General features: G+C 38.5%; 1 protein-coding gene across 2 annotated transcripts in view; it reads right to left on the bottom strand.

The window, feature by feature from the left end:
• Positions 1-16,948, bottom strand: part of RNF216 (ring finger protein 216) — a gene marked incomplete at both ends in the record, with an annotated part of 128,260 nt that extends 111,312 nt beyond the window's left edge. The window contains 4 exons of one of the 2 annotated variants that reach the window (XM_084250890.1): positions 2,544-2,620; positions 3,539-4,225; positions 12,528-12,661; positions 16,882-16,948. In XM_084250890.1, coding sequence (XP_084107016.1) covers positions 2,544-2,620; positions 3,539-4,225; positions 12,528-12,661; positions 16,882-16,948 — 965 coding nt within the window. Of the gene's footprint in view, positions 1-2,543; positions 2,621-3,538; positions 4,397-12,527; positions 12,662-16,881 lie in introns of both variants that reach the window. The other variant, XM_084250889.1, reaches the window with a different exon arrangement.
• Between the last annotated feature and the right edge of the window lie 1,145 nt (positions 16,949-18,093).

An 18,093-nucleotide genomic window follows, 5' to 3' on the forward strand; every position in this document is an offset into this window, starting at 1 on the left:
GTTGAGGAATTATGAAAGCAATTCTGGATGGTGGGCATATAGATGGTTGATTTGTGAGAACTTACTGAGTTGTGTCTCTTGAATTTGTGCATGTGCTGTACGTGTATTATATTCCACAATTAAAAAAAAGTTTAATAAGTTATATACAATCCAGAATATGGATGGAAAGGCTTGAGAAAAGTGAATGGCATCTAAAATAACAAAATGGAAGTATGGAAGATTAAGTAGCCAAGCAGTTTCCTATTAAAAAATGAAAAGTGCCAAACTTAAGTACATGAATAAATTTAGTTAGAAAGGAATTTCCAGGCGTCCAAACCTAAGTGAAAGTGAGACCCAGAGAAGCAACCAAAATAGAGAAGCCCGATTTTCCCAAGGGCATTAGTTGACCTTAATAAACATGAGTCCTTACTTTTTACAGGGTACATGAAATGAGAGGTAAAGCTCATAGACTGCAAGGAAAAGCACATCTTAACACTGATGCTGAGTGGATTAAGGGAAAAATAAATCTCCTCCTGAAAACAAAACTACTCAGTCCTCATTCCAGGAATGCAAGAATGTGCTCAAATATTAATGGGTCATGCCAAAAGTCACAGGTGCATCTTAAGAGGCTCCTAGTGGTCAAATTTAGGACAATTCAGTATTAAAAAAAAAAAAAAAAAAAAAAAAACTAACTGTAACAGATTATAAAATACCATTTATGTAAAACATTTAAGTTTACAGTGATTAAAAAAATATCAAGAGGAAGTTAATAAAGCAAAATCGTCAATCTGCCCTAAGGGAGACTGCCAGATAATAATTGTGGTATTAAGATATATGGACACTCCATGTGTAGTCTTTCATTTTTTATGTTAAAAAATACTGGGGGTGGGCCTCCCTGGTGGCACAAGTGGTTAAGCACCGCACTATGGGGCAATCCGTAGTCTCTGCAGCACGAGTTCAATCCCTGGCCAGCCACGGAGCAACCCACATGACGCAGCAGACCTCTCCTGACTTGCCCACTACTCCCCTCAGCAGTGTACTTTGGTCAATCTGCCTGTTCTGTTCCCCACTCTGTCTCTGGTGAATCTTCTCACCCCCCACATCTCTGGCCTGCACCCCAGCTCTTGAATAAATAAATCAATCTTAAAAAAAAAAATACTGGGGGAAAAAATGACATTAAAAAAAAAGTAGGGGACTTATCTGTATCAAGAAACAGTATAGCAATATAGGATATCATCTTTGAAGGCAGAGGGTTAAGAATACTGCTTCTGGGCCACCCTGGTGGTGCAGAGGTTAAAGACTATGCCATCAAGCTATCGCCAGCCACTGCAGCGTTAAGTTCAATCCCCAGCCAGCCAGGGAGCTACCCACATGGGGCAGCAGACCTCTCCTGTCACGCCCACTGCTCCCCTCAGCAGTGTATTTCAATAGATCTGCCTGTTCTGCTCTCCACTCTGTCTCTGGTGAATCCTCTCACCTCCCCCACATCTCTGGCCTACCACCCCAGTTCTTGTATGAACAAATAAGTCTTAAAAAAAAATACTGTTTCTTTTGTTTAATTAAAATCTTTATCAATGAGCTGAAAATCTGATTAATTTTTTAAAAGGTTTTCCTAATTAAAAGGATATAAAGCTAGATGATTTTATTTTATTTTTTAAAGGTTTATTTATTTATACAAGCACTGGGGTATAGGCCAGAGGTGCGGGAGGGTGAGAAAATTCACCAGAGACAGAGCTGGGAGCAGAAAAGGCAGATGACCGAAATACACTGCTGAGGGCAGCAGTGTGCAAGACAGGAGAGGTCTGCCTCGTCATGTGGGAATCTCCCTGGCAGGCCAGAAATCGAACCCGTGCTTCAGAGGCTGCGGACAGCTTCACAGCACTGCACTCAACCCGATGTGCCACCAGGGAGGCCCCTGGTTAACTAATTTAAATATCATACTTTATAAATCTACAATGTCTCACCTCTCCAAATTAGGAGGGGAAAGAGTATGAGGAATAACCTGTTTTTCATTTTGTATTCTTTGGATCACAAACAAAGAAAATCCACAAGAACCAACCAACCTTCTTGTTATTTTTACAATAAAAACTCAAGAAATGTTTCCATCGATTTCTCCAGACAGGCAGTGACTACAGAACACTTTCTGTTACAATTGTTGGGGAGAAAATGTCTTTTAACATCCTGACCAAAACACAGGCAGAAACAATGCCCAGAGTAACTAAGCATCTTAATTCTATTGCCATGAAGGAATCTACGAAGTCCAAAAAACAATCTCTATATTAGAGATTGAACTCTTGCATAGACTCATTTAAAAAAATAAATCACTCACTAAAAGGATGCTTATGTGAGGTCCATAGTGAGATTCAGAGAGACAGAAGACAGGATGGTGAGTGCCAAGAACTGGGGAAAGGGACTAGGGAATGGGAAGTTAGGCTTAATGGGAACAGAGTTTCAGCTTGGGAAGAAAACAGTTCTGTAGATAGATAGTAGTGATGGTTGGACAAAATATGAAAGTACTCAATATCAATGAACCATATTTTTAAAAGGCATGGTGGTATACTTACACATTTAAATCATAGTAATTCTTCAAATGAATTATTTCCTCTATATACCCATTTGCTACATCTGGAAATCTTGCTTCCTGGAAATGAACGGAAACATTATTCAAATTTTATTCACCATAATGGTTTCAAATTGCAGTAAAAGCCAGGTGGCAAAAAAGTATACAAAGTAACTGAAGACTAGAGAAGGGCTAAAGAGTAGGTCTGCAGGTTGGTGGCTTACTACTCAATGTGAGGAACCCAAATTTATTGTCTATGAAAAATACGGAATCTAGAAAGTTCATTAAAGATAATCTTGTCTTTTGCTCCCATTTTGCATGAAAATTCTTCATTCTTTCAACAAATATTGAATATCTCTGTTCAGGCAAAGGAGTCCAGATAAATAAAAAAGCATAATCTAGTTCCTCAAGAAATATATGATCTAGACAAGGCAGATGAAAACCCTGGGGAAAAAAAGGCTTTTTATTCAGAGGCAAATGGCAGCCTAGCCAGGACACAAAGCCATGCTTCACTTTCCAACAGAACACTGTACAATGACGGAAATGTTCTATAATATACTTTCCAATATGGTAGCTGTTCAGTCCCGTGTTATTGAATACATTAAATGTGACTGGTGCCACTGGACAAAATTTAAATTTTATTTAATTGTAAGATCTTTAATTGTCAAGAGTCTAGTGAGGCTACCACACTAGAAAGTGCAGCTCTAGGTAATCTTTTAAACCTGCTTTAAGGGTATCAGTTTGGAGTTAACTCAAGTTTTTTAAAAAAACAGGGGGGACAGCACAGCAGGGTATCCAGAATCTGCAATTAGAATCCTAAGGGATTCTGGCTGGGGTTAAGGATAAATGAAGGAATCCTGATTCAATTTCACATCAGTTTTTCTTTTAGTCTATACATGTAGACATATATATCCCTTAGGAAAAGGATGTCTACATGCACAAAGCTCTCAAAATGAAAGAAAACTCAGTACCTATAACTATTTGCTTATTAAAACTTACTGTTTCTTTCACTAATAGTGCAATGAGTTCTTGATCTATTTCAGTAGCTTCTTGTCCCCAAAGGTTTTCCAAATTGGCCTCCTGAGATCCTGGCATTGGAAAGGCTGGACCTGGCTCTTCATCATCTATTGCTAGTTGTTGGTCTTCGAGCTCTTCGAGGGGATGGGCAGGCTGAGGAGAAGAGGGCCCTGGAATCCTATCCTGCTGGGGTTCTGGTCTTGGAAAAGCAGGTCTTGGAAAAGCTGGCCCTGGAAGTTCACGCTGATACAACAATGGACCCAGGTTTGCTTCAGGCTGCCGCTCCTGAGGAACAACCTGGTTTGTTATCTCCCTGGGCTGTTGGTTTAGAGACTGGAAGTAAGGATGGTCTAGCCAGCAGTCTTCTTCTATAGTCTGATCATCTATGATAGCAGTTGATTCTCCGAGATTTGACAAAAGCTCTGTCTCTGAGTCTTCTGATGACTGGTTCTGAGTTTCCAAAGGATCACTATCTGGGAAAAGAAGACTACTTTCTTCCAAGATAATGATTTTCTGCTCTGGTCTGGGGTTGACAATGTCACTAGCTGGCTGGTTATGACTTGGTCCAGGCTTGGGTTCTCTTTCTGTTTGGCCACTTGACTTAATGAATTCAGAAACTCCAGGAGGTCCAAGATCCAGAAATGCACCGTAGTCATCTTCAGAATCATCCTGTGCCCCAGAATCAAACAATGAACTGTTACACACTGAAAAATAGTGGTTCTTATCTGATTCAAATGCTGCTCTAGACTTTTTAGGCCTTTCTTCGCTCAATCTTTTGAGATCTTGCCACTGGGCAGCTGGTTTGATGAGATTGGGTCGTGATGTCTGAGGTTTATTTGTCTAAGAAAAAATGAAATTTTAATAATAATTCAATTTCTTTCCTGTGTCTATACCTCCTTATATACTAATATTCAGTTTCTGAGATAGGACAGGAAAGAAACAAAACCAAAAACTCCATGCCCTACAAAACCTATTCTTCACATTTACCTTAACATTGAAATGTGACTACACTATAGTAACTATAAGAACTGAAGTAATCATTCAAATATTGAAGCTTGAATTACAGTATGAATTATAATTTTAACTGTGAGACCACTAAAATAGCTATATAGTAGAGGAAATAATGAAAGAATGAAAAAAAGTAGATTAAAAAAAAGTAGATGAATGAGAAATGTTTAGCAAACATACAGAAAGAATCTCAATCTCATCGGTAATTAGCAAAACGAAAATTAAAACATGATTTTATACCTTCTACCCCCACCTCTGGCCAAGAATGGAAAACTTTTTAGTTAGGTAATGTCAAGCCTTGATAAGGATGTGGGAAAACTCATACTGTCATTCACTGCTGGTGAATTTAGATGAGCACTTTGGCATTTTTAGTAAATTAATAATGTATGTATATCCTTATGATCTATCAATACCATTTTTCATATCTGTTCTATAAACCCTTACCAATCCTTACGAGACATAAATAAGGATATTCACTGCTACATTGCTGATAACATAAAAAGAAAAAAAACTGGAGACATTCTGAGCTTTGTCCCCAAGGGAGTAGTTAAATAATTATCTATCTGCTCTACAAAACAAACGCCAACTTCCCTCCCCCCAAAAAAGGTAGTTCTAGATGGTACTGAAATAGTCTACCGAGAAGAAAAGTAGCAAGCAATGTGTATACACACACACAATAATTTTATTTAAAAAAAATATAAAGCCTGGTGCCTCCCTGGTGGTGCAGCGGTTGAGCGCTGGGTTGCGAAGCTGCCTGCAGCCTCTGCAGTGCTGGTTCGATTCCTGGCTGCTCCCCGAACACCGGAGGAGGGTCCCACATGGCGCGCAGACCTCTCCTGCCGCCCACTGCTCCCCTCAGCAGTATACTTCGGTCCTTCTGCCTGCTCTGCTCCCCGCTCTGGTGAATTCTCTCACCCTCCCGCACTTCTGACTATACCCAATGCTTGTATAAATAAATAAATAAATAAATCTTTAAAAAAAAAAAAACTTAAAAAAAAATAAAGCCATTTCTGAAAGTGTAGCTATAATGTACACACACACATATACATGCATATATGTATATATTTAAATTCAAAGAAAGATCTGGAAGGATACATACCAACATGGTAATGACAATATCTCTGCGAAATCTCTTGGGAGGAAGAAGTTGGGAAAGAGACTTTAGTTTTGTTTGTAGTACTTAAATTTTTACAGAAAATGTAATCAGTGCCACCAGTGAATAAAAAAAATTGAAATGCATGTCCAATTTTAAGGTTGCAGAATAAGATGTCTCTGACCCCTCTCTTCCCTGAAATAACCCCAAACCAGGTAGACTAATGAGAGCTCAAACTGAAAATCTTTGGTGAAATCAGCAGACTTTTTCCCCCCCAAGATTTTATTTATTTATACAAGAACTGGGGTATAGGTCAGAAGTGTGCGAGAGTGAGAGGATTCACCAGAGACAGAGTGGGGAGCAGAAACAGGCAGACGGACGGAAAGCACTGCTGAGGGGAGCAGCGGGCAAGACAGGAGAGGTCTGCTGTGCCATATGGGTATCTCCCTGGCCAACTGGGAATGGAACTGGCACTGCAGAGGCTGCGGACAGCTTCGCAGCGCTGCGCTCAACCCGCTGCACCATGGGGGAGGCCCTCAGAAGACATTTGTAATCCTAAATCGCAACTAGTAGACATATAAGAAATTGATGCAACATAATAGAAAACCCAACATGGAGAAGTAACAGACAACAGAAACAAACCTACAGAAGTTTCAAATAATGCAATTATCAGACATGAGTTCTAAAATAACAGGCTTAGCATGTTTAAGTGAATAAAACTAGACTGGTATTTCAGCAGAGAACTAGAAATTAATAGGGGAAAAAAAAAGAGAATCAAATGGAAATCCCAGAATGAAAAAATAACTGATATTAGAAATCAATGGAAGGATGTATTTTTAATAAACACACTTAAGAGAGAAATCAGTAAACTGAAAGGTCAGAATAGCTAGAAGAAAGCATAAAAAGTAGAAATGATGGAAAATTAAGAGAACTGCAATATAGTAAAAAGGTTTTACCAACTTAATAATTAGGATTCTAGAGCAGAGAGATAAGCAGTATTTGAAGACAATACAAATATGCAAGGACAGGGGCTTGGTTTTATTTTTGAAGATCTAAGCAGGATACAAAAAACTTCCCAATATGGAAACCTAGATATAGCATAGTAAGACTGTAGAAATCAAATCCAAAGGTAAATACTTTGTTCAAAAGAACAAAAATAAGACTGACTTCTCAACAGAAAAATGGAAACCAGAAAACACTGTGATCGTCTTATTTTGGTATTAAAATAATTGTCATTGTCATGTAGAATTTTATACTCAATGAAAATATCAGTTTTACTGTAGTATCTTATTTTCTTCCCAAACTCTCCATAAAGTAAATACTAAGGAAAGTATTTTACATAAAAGAAAATCTGTTTTAAGGCAAGAGATGAAGGATTAAAGAACAACAAAAAAAGGTACATATTCAAAGAAAGGGAAGTGAATGCTGACTGTATAAAACAAAAAAATACACTGTAGGGCTTTAAAAAATTAAAGAATTAAAATATAATTAAAAAACAGTAATGTCTGAAGGTGAACAAATAGTATTAAAGTGTTCCAAAATCTTAGTATTATCCAGATTTCTGTGATGTGAGGACACCTGAACTAGCTGTTAAAACAGACCATATATGTGTTAGATGTGATACCAAGAGTGACACCTGACAGAGGAAAAAATAAATTGAATTTTGTCAAAATTTAAAACTTCTGTGTTTCAAAGACCACCAACAAAAAAAAGTGAAAAGACATTTCACAGTAGGAGAGAAAATACTTGCAAATCAATTATCTGGTAAGGGCATAATTTTGAGAATATAAAAAGATTCAATAGGGGCTTTCCTGGTGGTGCAAGGGGTTATGACACAGCACTGTGACGCAATCCACAGCCACTGCAGCATGAGTTCGGTCTTCAGCCAGGGACATGACCCACATGGTGCAGCAGACCTCTCCTGTCTCGCCCACTTCTCCCCTCAGCAGTGTGTTTCAGTCGATCTGCCTGTGCTGTTCCCCACTCTGTCTCTGGTGAATTCTCTCACTCCCTGCATCTCTGGCCTACACCCAGCTATTGTATGCATAAAAAAAATAAATTTAGGGCCTCCCTGGTGGTGCAGCGGGTTGAGCACAGTTCTGTGAAGCTGTCAGCGGCCTCTGCAGTGCAGGTTCGATTCCTGGCCGGCCAAGGAGAGACCCACATAGCGTGGCAGAGATCTCCTGCCTCACTGCTCCCCTCAGCAGTGTCTTTGGTCCATCTGCCTGTTCTGCTCCCTGCTCTGTCTCTGGTGAATTCTCTCACCCTCCCATGCCTCTGACTTGTACCCCAGTTCTTGTATAAATGAATAAAATCTTAAAAAATATATATTAAAAAATAAATCAAAAAAATTAAAAAAGATTCAATAATAAAAAGACAATAAAAAATGGGCAAGGAATCTTTATAGATATTTCTCCAAAATATATATACAAATGGCTAAAAAGCACATCAAAAGATGTTCAGTATGATTAGCCATAGGAAATGCAGATCAAAACCATGAGGTACCTGGGGCCTCCCCTGGTGGCGCAGCGGTTGAGTGCTGGGTTGCGAAGCTGCCTGCAGCCTCTGCAGTGCCGGTTTGATCCCCGGCTGCCGACGAGGGTCCCACATGGAGCGACAGACCTCTCCTGCCACGTCCACTGCTCCCCTCAGCAGTGTATTTCGTCAGTTTGCCTGTTCTGTTCCCTGCTCTGGCTCTGGTGAATTCTGACCCTCCCGCACTTCTGACTGTACCCAGTGCTTATATAAATAAATAAATCTTTAAAACAAAACAAAAAACCAAAAAAAAAAAAAAAAAAACCAAAAAAAAAAAACAACCCATGAGGTAGCACTTCACACATAGTAGGATGGCTATAATAAAAAAGATAAATAACAACTGTTGGTGACAATATGGAGAAACTGAAACCCTCATACACTGCTGGAAGGAATGTAAACTGGTATAGCTGCTATGAAAAAAAGTCTGGTAAGGGCCTCCCCGGTGGCGCAGCGGTTGAGCGCTGGGTTGCGAAGCTGCCCGCGGCCTCTGCGGCGCCGGTTCGATCCCCGGCTGCTCCCCGGCCACCGGCGGAGGATCCCACATGGCGCGCAGACCTCTCCTGCCGCCCGCTGCTCCCCTCAGCAGTGTACTTCGGTCCTTCTGCCTGCTCTGCTCCCCGCTCTGGCTCTGGTTAATTCTCTCACCCTCCCGCGCTTCTGACTGTACCCAGTGTGCTTGTATAAACAAAACAAACAAATAAAAAAATAAATAAATAAAACATGCCTCTAAAAAAAAAAAAAAAGTCTGGTAAGATAAAATATAGACATATGATACAGCAATTCTATTCCTAGCAATGGGATGGTCTGAATGTTTATGAACCTCTCCAACTCCTCCAACCTTTCCCCCCTCTTCATATCTTGCAATCCTGTCATTGGAAAGATGATAGTATTACTAGGTGGGGTCTTTGGGAGGTGCTAAAGTCACGAGAGCAGCAGAACCCTCTTGAACAGGATTAGTGCCTTTATAGAATAGGGTCCAAAAAGATCCGTAGTCTGTTCCACCATAAGAGCACACAAAAAGGCCAGTTATGAACCAGAAAGAGGGCCTATATCAGACTATAACCATGCTGGCGCCTTGGTCTTCCCAGTCTTCAGAACTATGAGCAGTAAGTTTCTATTGTTTATGAACTACCCAGTGTGTGGCACTGTTATATAAATCTGAACAAATTAAAGAAAGTACCTAAGAAAAGCAAAAACATGTTCACACAAAAAATATCTACATGAACATTCATAATAGCAAAAATAAGGAAATGTCAAAAAAACAACTGAAAAGTCCATCAATTCAAAATATGATAGATCCACACAATGGAATATTAATCAGTAATGAAAAGGAATGAAGTAGTGATTCATGTGACATCACAGATGAATGCTGAAATGCCCAGAACGGACAAATCTATAGAGACACAAGATAGATTAGTGGATGACTAGGAAGATTGAGAAATGAAGTTTAAGGGGAGCAGGGTTTCTTTTGGGGATAATGAAAACGATGTGAAATTGATTATACTTGGTGAATGTATCCAAAGTAATTGTATCATATATACACTTTATATATGGACGAACTATATAGTATGTGACTTGTATCTCAATAAAACCATTGAGAAAAGGGGAATTAAATACTCAATGCATGCTACAACATGGATGAACCTTAAAAATAAGCTAATTTACCAGTTATAAAAGACCACATAGTATATGATTCCACTTATACTTAATGTCCATTAACAGACAAATCCACAGAGATGGAAAGCAGATTAGCGGTTGCTTAGGTTAAGGTGAAAATGGGAAGTCACTGCTAACATGCCATGCTACTTTTTGTGGAAATAAAAATATTGTGAAATTCTGTGAACTGTATACTATGAAAGGATGAATTGTATGGCCTGTGAATTATATCTTAATAAAGGTATTTAAAGGGTGACAGAGATCCCATGTAGATGCCCTGAAAAGAAAAATGCATGTCAGCCTCCAACTACACTAGTCCTTCACTGTCCTAGCTCCCACACCACCTGACAACAGCCACATAAGTGATCCCAAGTCAGATCATGCAGCTGAGCCTGTCTCAAATTCCTGAACCTGTCTCAAATTCACATAAACCATGAATCAATAAAATGACTGCAGTTGTTTCAAATCATTAGATTTCAAGATTATGTATTACACAGCAATAAGTAACTAAAACAGTAATATAAAAGAGTAAATAATAAATAAAGAAGTTAGTGAAAGGACCATAAAATAAATGCTAAAGTATGTTGAATATATTAAAGCAAAGGAAAAAATTAACAAGACAAAAGCAAAAATTAAGGATAAAGAAAACAAATACTAGCAGTAAGAAATCTCTGAGCTGTTTCTTTGGTAAAGGAGGAGGAGGGAAGATAATGTTTAGCTCATTAAATCAAGGAAAAAAAAAAGAGGGAAGGAACATAAGTGCACAAAATGGAAAAGGGAAATGAAGGAACCATAGATTCAGAGTAAGGAGAAAGAACAATAGGCTATTTTGTTTGATTCTATGAAATAGATTCAAAAACCTTGTGCAAGTGATTTTCTAGAAGAATATCTGTTAATAAAATTGATATTGAAAGTGACAGAAAATACAGACATGTCAATTAACACTGAGGAAGCAGAGACAATTTTGAAAAAATACAGAAAGTATTCCCATTTATGTCTGTGGCAATTTTTCTTATTCCTATTTTCATCATTACATAAAACATTTTGAAAGGTATCACTTAATATAATCAGACAAGTGAAAGACTAAGTATAAAAACTGGAAAGGAAGAAACTATATCATTGTCAGATAAATCAGATATTACCCCTTGAGAAATTAAGAGGGGCAATTGAAAATGACTATAAATAATTGTAAGGTGACTGAATATAAAATTGACATAAAATCCAACAGTTTTTTAAATTATAAAAAAGTTAAAAGGTAAAGAGGAAGAAAAGGTGCTATTTACAAAGCAATAGAAAAGATGAAATAACCAGGAACTTAACAAAAAATGTTTAACAGCTACATTAAGAAAAATTTAAAATACTCTGGTTGAGGAATATAAAAAGAGAAGGCTAGAGCCTCCCCTGGTGGCGCAGCGGTTGAGCGCTGGGCTGCGAAGCTGCGTGGCCTCAGCAGCACCGATTCCATCCCCGGCCACGGGGTGAGGGTCCCACATGGCGTGCAGACCTCTCCTGCCACCCACTGCTCCCCTTAGCAGTGTATTTCATCAGTCTGCCTGTTCTGCTCTCTGCTCTGGCTCTGGTGAATTCTCTCACCCTCCGGCGCTTCTGACTGTACCCAGTGCTTGTATGAATGAATAAATAAATCTTAAGAAAAAAGAAGGCTAGACTAAATGTAAAGATAAAACTGTTCTTTATTAGAAAGTATCATATTCTAGCGCCTCCCCTGTGGTGCAGTGGTTGAGTGCTGGGCTGCGAAGCTGCCCGCAGCCTCTGCAGCACCAGTTCGATCTCCAGCTGCTGGCTAGAGTCCCACATGGTGCGCAGACCGTTCCTGCTGCGCCCGCTGCTCCCCTCAGCAGTGTACTTGATCAGTCTGCCTGTTCTGCTCCCTGCTCTGGCTCTGGTGAATTCTCTCACCCTCCGCGCTTCTGACTATACCCAGTGCTTGTATTAAAAAAAAAAAAAAAAAGTATCACTATTCTAAAGGTATGAACTTTTTTTTTTTTTTTTTAAAGAGAACTCTTGTTTTTTTGTTTATTTATTTATACAAGCACTGGGTACAGTCAGAAGCGCGGGAGGGTGAGAGAATTCACCAGAGCCAGAGAGGGGAGCAGAGCAGGCAGAAGGACCAAAGTACACTGCTGAGGGGAGCAGCGGGCGGCAGGAGAGGTCTGCGCGCCATGTGGGACCCTCCTCCGGTGGCCGGGGAGCAGCCGGGGATCGAACCAGCACTGCAGAGGCTGCGGGCAGCTTCGCAACCCAGCGCTCAACCGCTGCGCCACCGGGGAGGCCCCTAACATGTTTTTAATTAGACAAACATTATCAGAATTATTATAAGCACAAGAATATACAAGGTAACTCTGAAAAATGCAGACTAAGAAGGGGGCGATAGCCTTAGTTGATAGTAAGATACTCATAAAGTAGTGGTGATTACAACAGTGTGAACTAGTACATGAATAGTCAGAGCAATGATCTAGAAGTTAAGTACAGAAACAGACCAAAACATATGGCTTCTAAAGCCAAAGGGATATTAGGCAGGGTGAAAAAGGGGGCTATCCACAGAAACTTAGACAGGTACAAAGTATGCTACAAGTTGCTCTACAACCACCTACAGAGGGGCTGAAAAATCAAGATCCATAACTTACAGTAATGCATTATGTAAAGTTTAAGAATACTCACTTCTGTCAGGATTACATCATCATCCAGGTCCTCTTCATCATGTTGCTGAGGAGCGGGGGTGACGAGCATTGGAACCCCTTCCTCATCAGAGGAGTCAGATATAGTGATAGGCCCATCTCTGAGATTGATCCAGTCTAAAATCAGGGAGAGAACACTGTCACTGGAAAGTGAGTATAATCACATTCAGTTCCTTAATTTAATTTTGGCATAAAAGGGTCAAATCTAAAGTCAAGTTCATGGCTGCTGGAATGCTAATGATCTCCTCAAGCAGCACATGCCCCCACATAGTAAGAGCCATGTTTCCATGCTAATCTTTGCCATAATACATTTGAGGAATCACTAGAGAAAAATCTAACAATTACTATGTTCAAAATTATCAACTTATTTCTATAGTAGGTTGGAGAAATCTGTTGATAAAATCTTTTCGACCCAAATTCCTGATCCACAGAAACTATGAGGCAAAAAAATAACTGTAGTTGTTTTAAGCCATTTTAATGTCAATTTCTTCAAAATTAAATCATGGCCTTTGACCCCACCCTATTTCTTCCAGGGAATAAGTGAAATACTATTTTATTTAAACTGACAGGTCTGGAAAAAAACTTTCACCTGAAAATGGTAAAAGTTTTATGTAACATCTAAGATATTAAAATATGCTCACCTCAGATATAAACCTTAAGCATCATTTATGCAAACATATTTCAGTGTTTTAGCATCATTTAGCATCTTTGACACTAAGCAATTTAACTTTCCTAGAGTCAGACTAACTAACTAGATGCAGTAATTTTGTTCAAAGTTTCCAATTTCTTTTTGTTTGAAAGTAGATCATGTTTGATATGAGTTACCAGATAACAAACTATTTTTTTTTTCCTGTTTGCCTCCATGGGAATGTTAAAAGTTAAAATGGTTAATGAAGAGAAATGCACTGAGTGTCCCAGGAAAAAAACATTTTAAAATGAAGAAATAAGAAAGACACATCATTATTACAAATTTTGAAGTTCCTCAGTGAAGATTTAAAGTCTTTCTCAAGGTCCATGCCTCATGTGTTTATGACACCCTACAATTTGAAAAGTAATCTAAAATCTACAATCACATTTCATTACTATAACAGAGTTTAGTGATGCCAGGAAGCAAGATCAATTAAAACAGGAAAGTCTGTGGGAGCTAAAGTCAGTCTGACTTTATGTCAGCATGTCAGTTAACCACATACTAGCTCATGAAGCTATTCCCTAACTTCTTTAAGCATTCATTTCTTCAACATTAAAAAGGAGTTAATAATGGTGTCTACTACAAGTAGTGTGAGGATTAGCTGAAGAAGTCCACATAAAATGCTTGTTTATTAAAATACCTGACACATAGTAAAGTTGCCTGATTTCAAGTTCGAGGCCATCTACACAGTAGAATGATAAATATAACAACCAACTCAAGCAAGGTGTTCGATAGTAGTACATTATAAAGGACTTTCAGTTAAACCTGGCAGAATGAATGCAAGTGATTATCACCATCACTTCCTGAAATTCCACTAAAATGATAGTAAAGGAACTTAAAAAAAGACATAGTACGAAAAGAAGAAAGATTTAAATAAAATTCTGGAAAAAATATTTGCAGATTGTAAGTAGAGAAGGAGCAAGTCTATTGCCTGCAGAGGGGGCAGTCAACTCATGCTAACTCATACTTCAAAATCCCAGATATTGTTGAATAAATGTTCTCAATTATTACATACTATGCAGCAGTAAAAAAGGAATTAATTGCTGATACATGCAAGGAATCAATCTTTAAAAAATATATTGTGCAAAAGAATTAAGGTACAAAGTATATGCTATATGCTTCTAGTTATATGAAACTGTATAGCAACAAAAAGCAGATCCAGGAATGGATGAGGACTGATGACAAAAGGGAAGGGCTTAAGGGAAATCTTTCTGGGTGATAAAAGCATTGTATTATCATGACTGAAGTGGTGGTTATATGAGTGTATTTATTTTATAAAACTCACTGAACTATACACTTAAAATGTATGTATTTATTATATGTAATTATATCTCAATAAAGATGACTTTACAAAAGCTATAGGGGTTGACAAAAAAAAAAAAGAGCCAATTAAAAACAAGACAACTCTGTTACCTGAAAAAAATTCACGATGGATAAATACACAAAACTTATGTAACAGAACAATATACCCCTCCCCCTAGGGTCAATAATTTCCCAAGAGGAACTGGTTGTTTTGTTTTTTTAAGATTTATTTATTTATACAAGAACCGGGGTACAGGCCAAATGTGCGGGAGGGTGAGAGGATTCAACAGAGACAGAGTGGGGAACAGAACAGGCAGACTGACTGAAATACACTGAAATGAGGGGAGCAGCCGGCGAGACAGGAGAGGTCTGCTCGCCATGTTAGTATCTCCACGGGCAGCGGGGATCGAACCAGCACTGCAGAGGCTGCAGACAGCTTCACAGCGCTGTACTCTACCACCTGTGCCAACAAGGAGGCCCGAAATTGGTTGTTTTTATGGAAACTATATTCAGTATGTTTTAAGACCCAATTAAAAAACAGCAACCTTTGACATGTACAATCAGAACACTGGAAATGATCATATGTATCAACTACTGCTAAGATAATTTAAAACCTTCTGAATCATAGCAAATTATGAGTATGATCACTACCAAGTCAGAATTCTTTAAAATAAATCAGTCTTGGAGTCTCCCTGGTGGTGAAGGGGTTAAGAGACAGCGCTGTCAAGCTATCTATCTCTGGCCACTGCAGCACGAGTTCGATTCCTGGCCAGCCTGGGAGCAACACACATGGCGCAGCAGACCTCTCCTGTCTTGCCCACTGCTCCCCTCAGCAGTGTTTCAGTAGATTTGCCTGTTCTGCTCCTCACTCTCTCTGGTGAATTCTCTCACCCCCCGCACCTCTGGTCTACACCCCAGTGCTTGTATACATAAATGAATAAAATCTTTAAAAATCAGTCTTAATCAGCGGGCCTCCCCTAGTGGCATAGGCAGTTGAGCGAGAGCTGTGGGGCTGTCCACAGCCTCTGCAGCGCAGGTTCCATCCCAGCCAAGCAGCGAAAATCCCATATAGTGTGGGAGACCTCTCCTGTCTCGCCCGCTGCTCCCCTCAGCAGTGTATTTCAATCAATCTGCCTGTTATGTTTGCCGCTCTGTCTCTGGTGAATCCTCTCACCCTCCCGCACATTTGGCCTGTACCCCAGTTCTTGTGTGCATGAATAAACAAATCTTTAAAAAAAAAAAATCAGTCTTAATTAGCATAGCTTAATCAATTTAACTGCCTGCAATTTATTTGTTGAATAAAACTGGCTCAATTTTCAATGCCCTGAAAGCAAAATATAAATAATTTTTTTGGGAAATCTTACACATTCCTGGAAGATGCTTTCATAAGCACAAAATATTATCAATGGGGGAAAAAAAGTATCTGGTACAACCTCTGCCATGAACTTATACTTGCAAAAAATGATCTTTTCTTATTTATCATCTTGAAGATTTTCCTTAAGATAGGTGTAAATGTGAATCTTGTAGGATCTGACAGGAAATTTCATATACATTTAGGAATGTTATAGAAATGGAGGCTCCCTTCCTTTCATGAGCTAACAAATTTTCCCAAATTTTAAATACTATAAAACAAAAAATACACACCCTAAAATTTCCCATAAGGCTAAACCAGGATCTCCGGCAAAAAAGAAATTAAGGGGACAAAATTATTTGAGGAGCACTGTACTATACCTTGGATCCAATAGGCTTGGAGGAATATACCTTTGTGGTCACAGAGAACTGCCACTGTTTCATCTTTTTTTTTTTTTTTTAAGATTTATTTATTTATTCATACAAGCACTGCGTACAGTCAGACGCGCGGGAGGGTGAGAGAATCCACCAGAGCCAGAGCGGGGAACAGAACAGGCAGACTGACGAAATACACTGCTGAGAGGAGCAGTGGGCATGGCAGGAGGGGTCTGTGTGCCATGTGGGACCCTAGCTGGTGGCCGGGGATCGAACTGGTGCTGCAGAGGCTGCGGGCAGCTTTGCAGCCCAGCACTCAAACGCTGTGCCACCAGGGGAGGCCCAAGAACTGCCACTGTTCCTATAGTTCCGACTTTTAGGAGCCAATGATTATACTCACCGCTCTTTATTTGCTTGCTGATTAATAAATTTATAAATCTAGTTGTGATGGATGATTCTTAAATTTCACTCATGCCAGCGGGTATCACCATTTGATATAACTGTAGTCTGATGAGTGCATTTATGCCTAATGTTGTAAGGGCTTCTACCTAGGGCAAAACAGGTTCATTCCAAATAATATATAAATATAATATTAAGAGAGAAATTGAGAATAAACATTTACCTTGTCCCCGGTGGCAGTGAAAGTTGTTCAAATGAATCACTTCTTCATTGCTGTTTCCTTCTGCCATTTTCAAAACACACACATATGTGCTTGCTAATATCTAAACATGGCAACTATCTATTCAAAAATGGTCTGAAAAAGAAAAAATTAAGATTAAGAATGAGGGAGTATCAAAATCTCTTCTCACATATCTGATTTCAAGATAGCATTCTAAGCTTATAGTAAAAAAAAAAAAAAAACCTTCAGAAAACAAACTCAAACACATAGCAATAACAAAGTATTTTTAAAAATACATATTTGAGAGACAACTGATACAGAATTTACATCCAGATACAAACATCATTTAAAAAAAAGGGTTAGGAATAGGTAATTCACAAAAAAGAAAACATTGAAAGATGCTCAACCTCTCTTATAATCATTGCAAAGCAAGTCAGAAAATATGTTTTAAACAATCAAGCTGGCAAAAATGGCTACTATGTGAGAAATGGGAAAATCTTATACATTGCTGGTTCCAGAGAACTACTTAGAAGACATTATTGGAGAGGAATTGGCAATATGAAATAAAAGATGTACATTCTGTGATTGAACAATTCCGCATACAGTATATTAGCTAAAGTAACTTGTACTTGTTCTCTAGAATATGCATAACAGAAGATGTGGATAAGAATGTACACTACGGAAAACTGTGTAATACAAATAATGGGAAATGACCATATGGACATCAATGGAGAGAGAAATAAAATTCCTGTAAGAATACAACACAGTGAAACTAAATAGACCTATATAGATCAATATGAATAATTAAAAACAATGTCAAATGAAAATAACATGTGTGATATCATTTATGTACATTTATATAGAATTTTTAATTTTTTAATGTAGAATTTTAAAAAAGATTTAAATATTAGATACAAAAATACTATTTTATAAATTCACCAACTTTGGGGGAGTGAATATTTCTGGGAAAGAGATTAAAAAAGAACTAAAGCTTGAACCTGAGTTACATACAATATTTTTTTCCTCCTTTTTACAGATATCTGAAACAAAACATTGAACACTTGTGAAATTGGTACTTTTGAAATTTCTTTTTCAAAAAAGACAGTTGTAGGTGAAGAAGATGTGGAATATACACACAATGGAATACTACTCAGCAATGAACAAAGATAAAACTCAAGCCATTCACAACAAGATGGATGGAGTTCGAAGGGATTA

This window comes from Talpa europaea, assembly GCF_964194135.1.
Source record: "Talpa europaea genome assembly, chromosome: 12".
Lineage (NCBI taxonomy): Eukaryota > Metazoa > Chordata > Mammalia > Eulipotyphla > Talpidae > Talpa > Talpa europaea.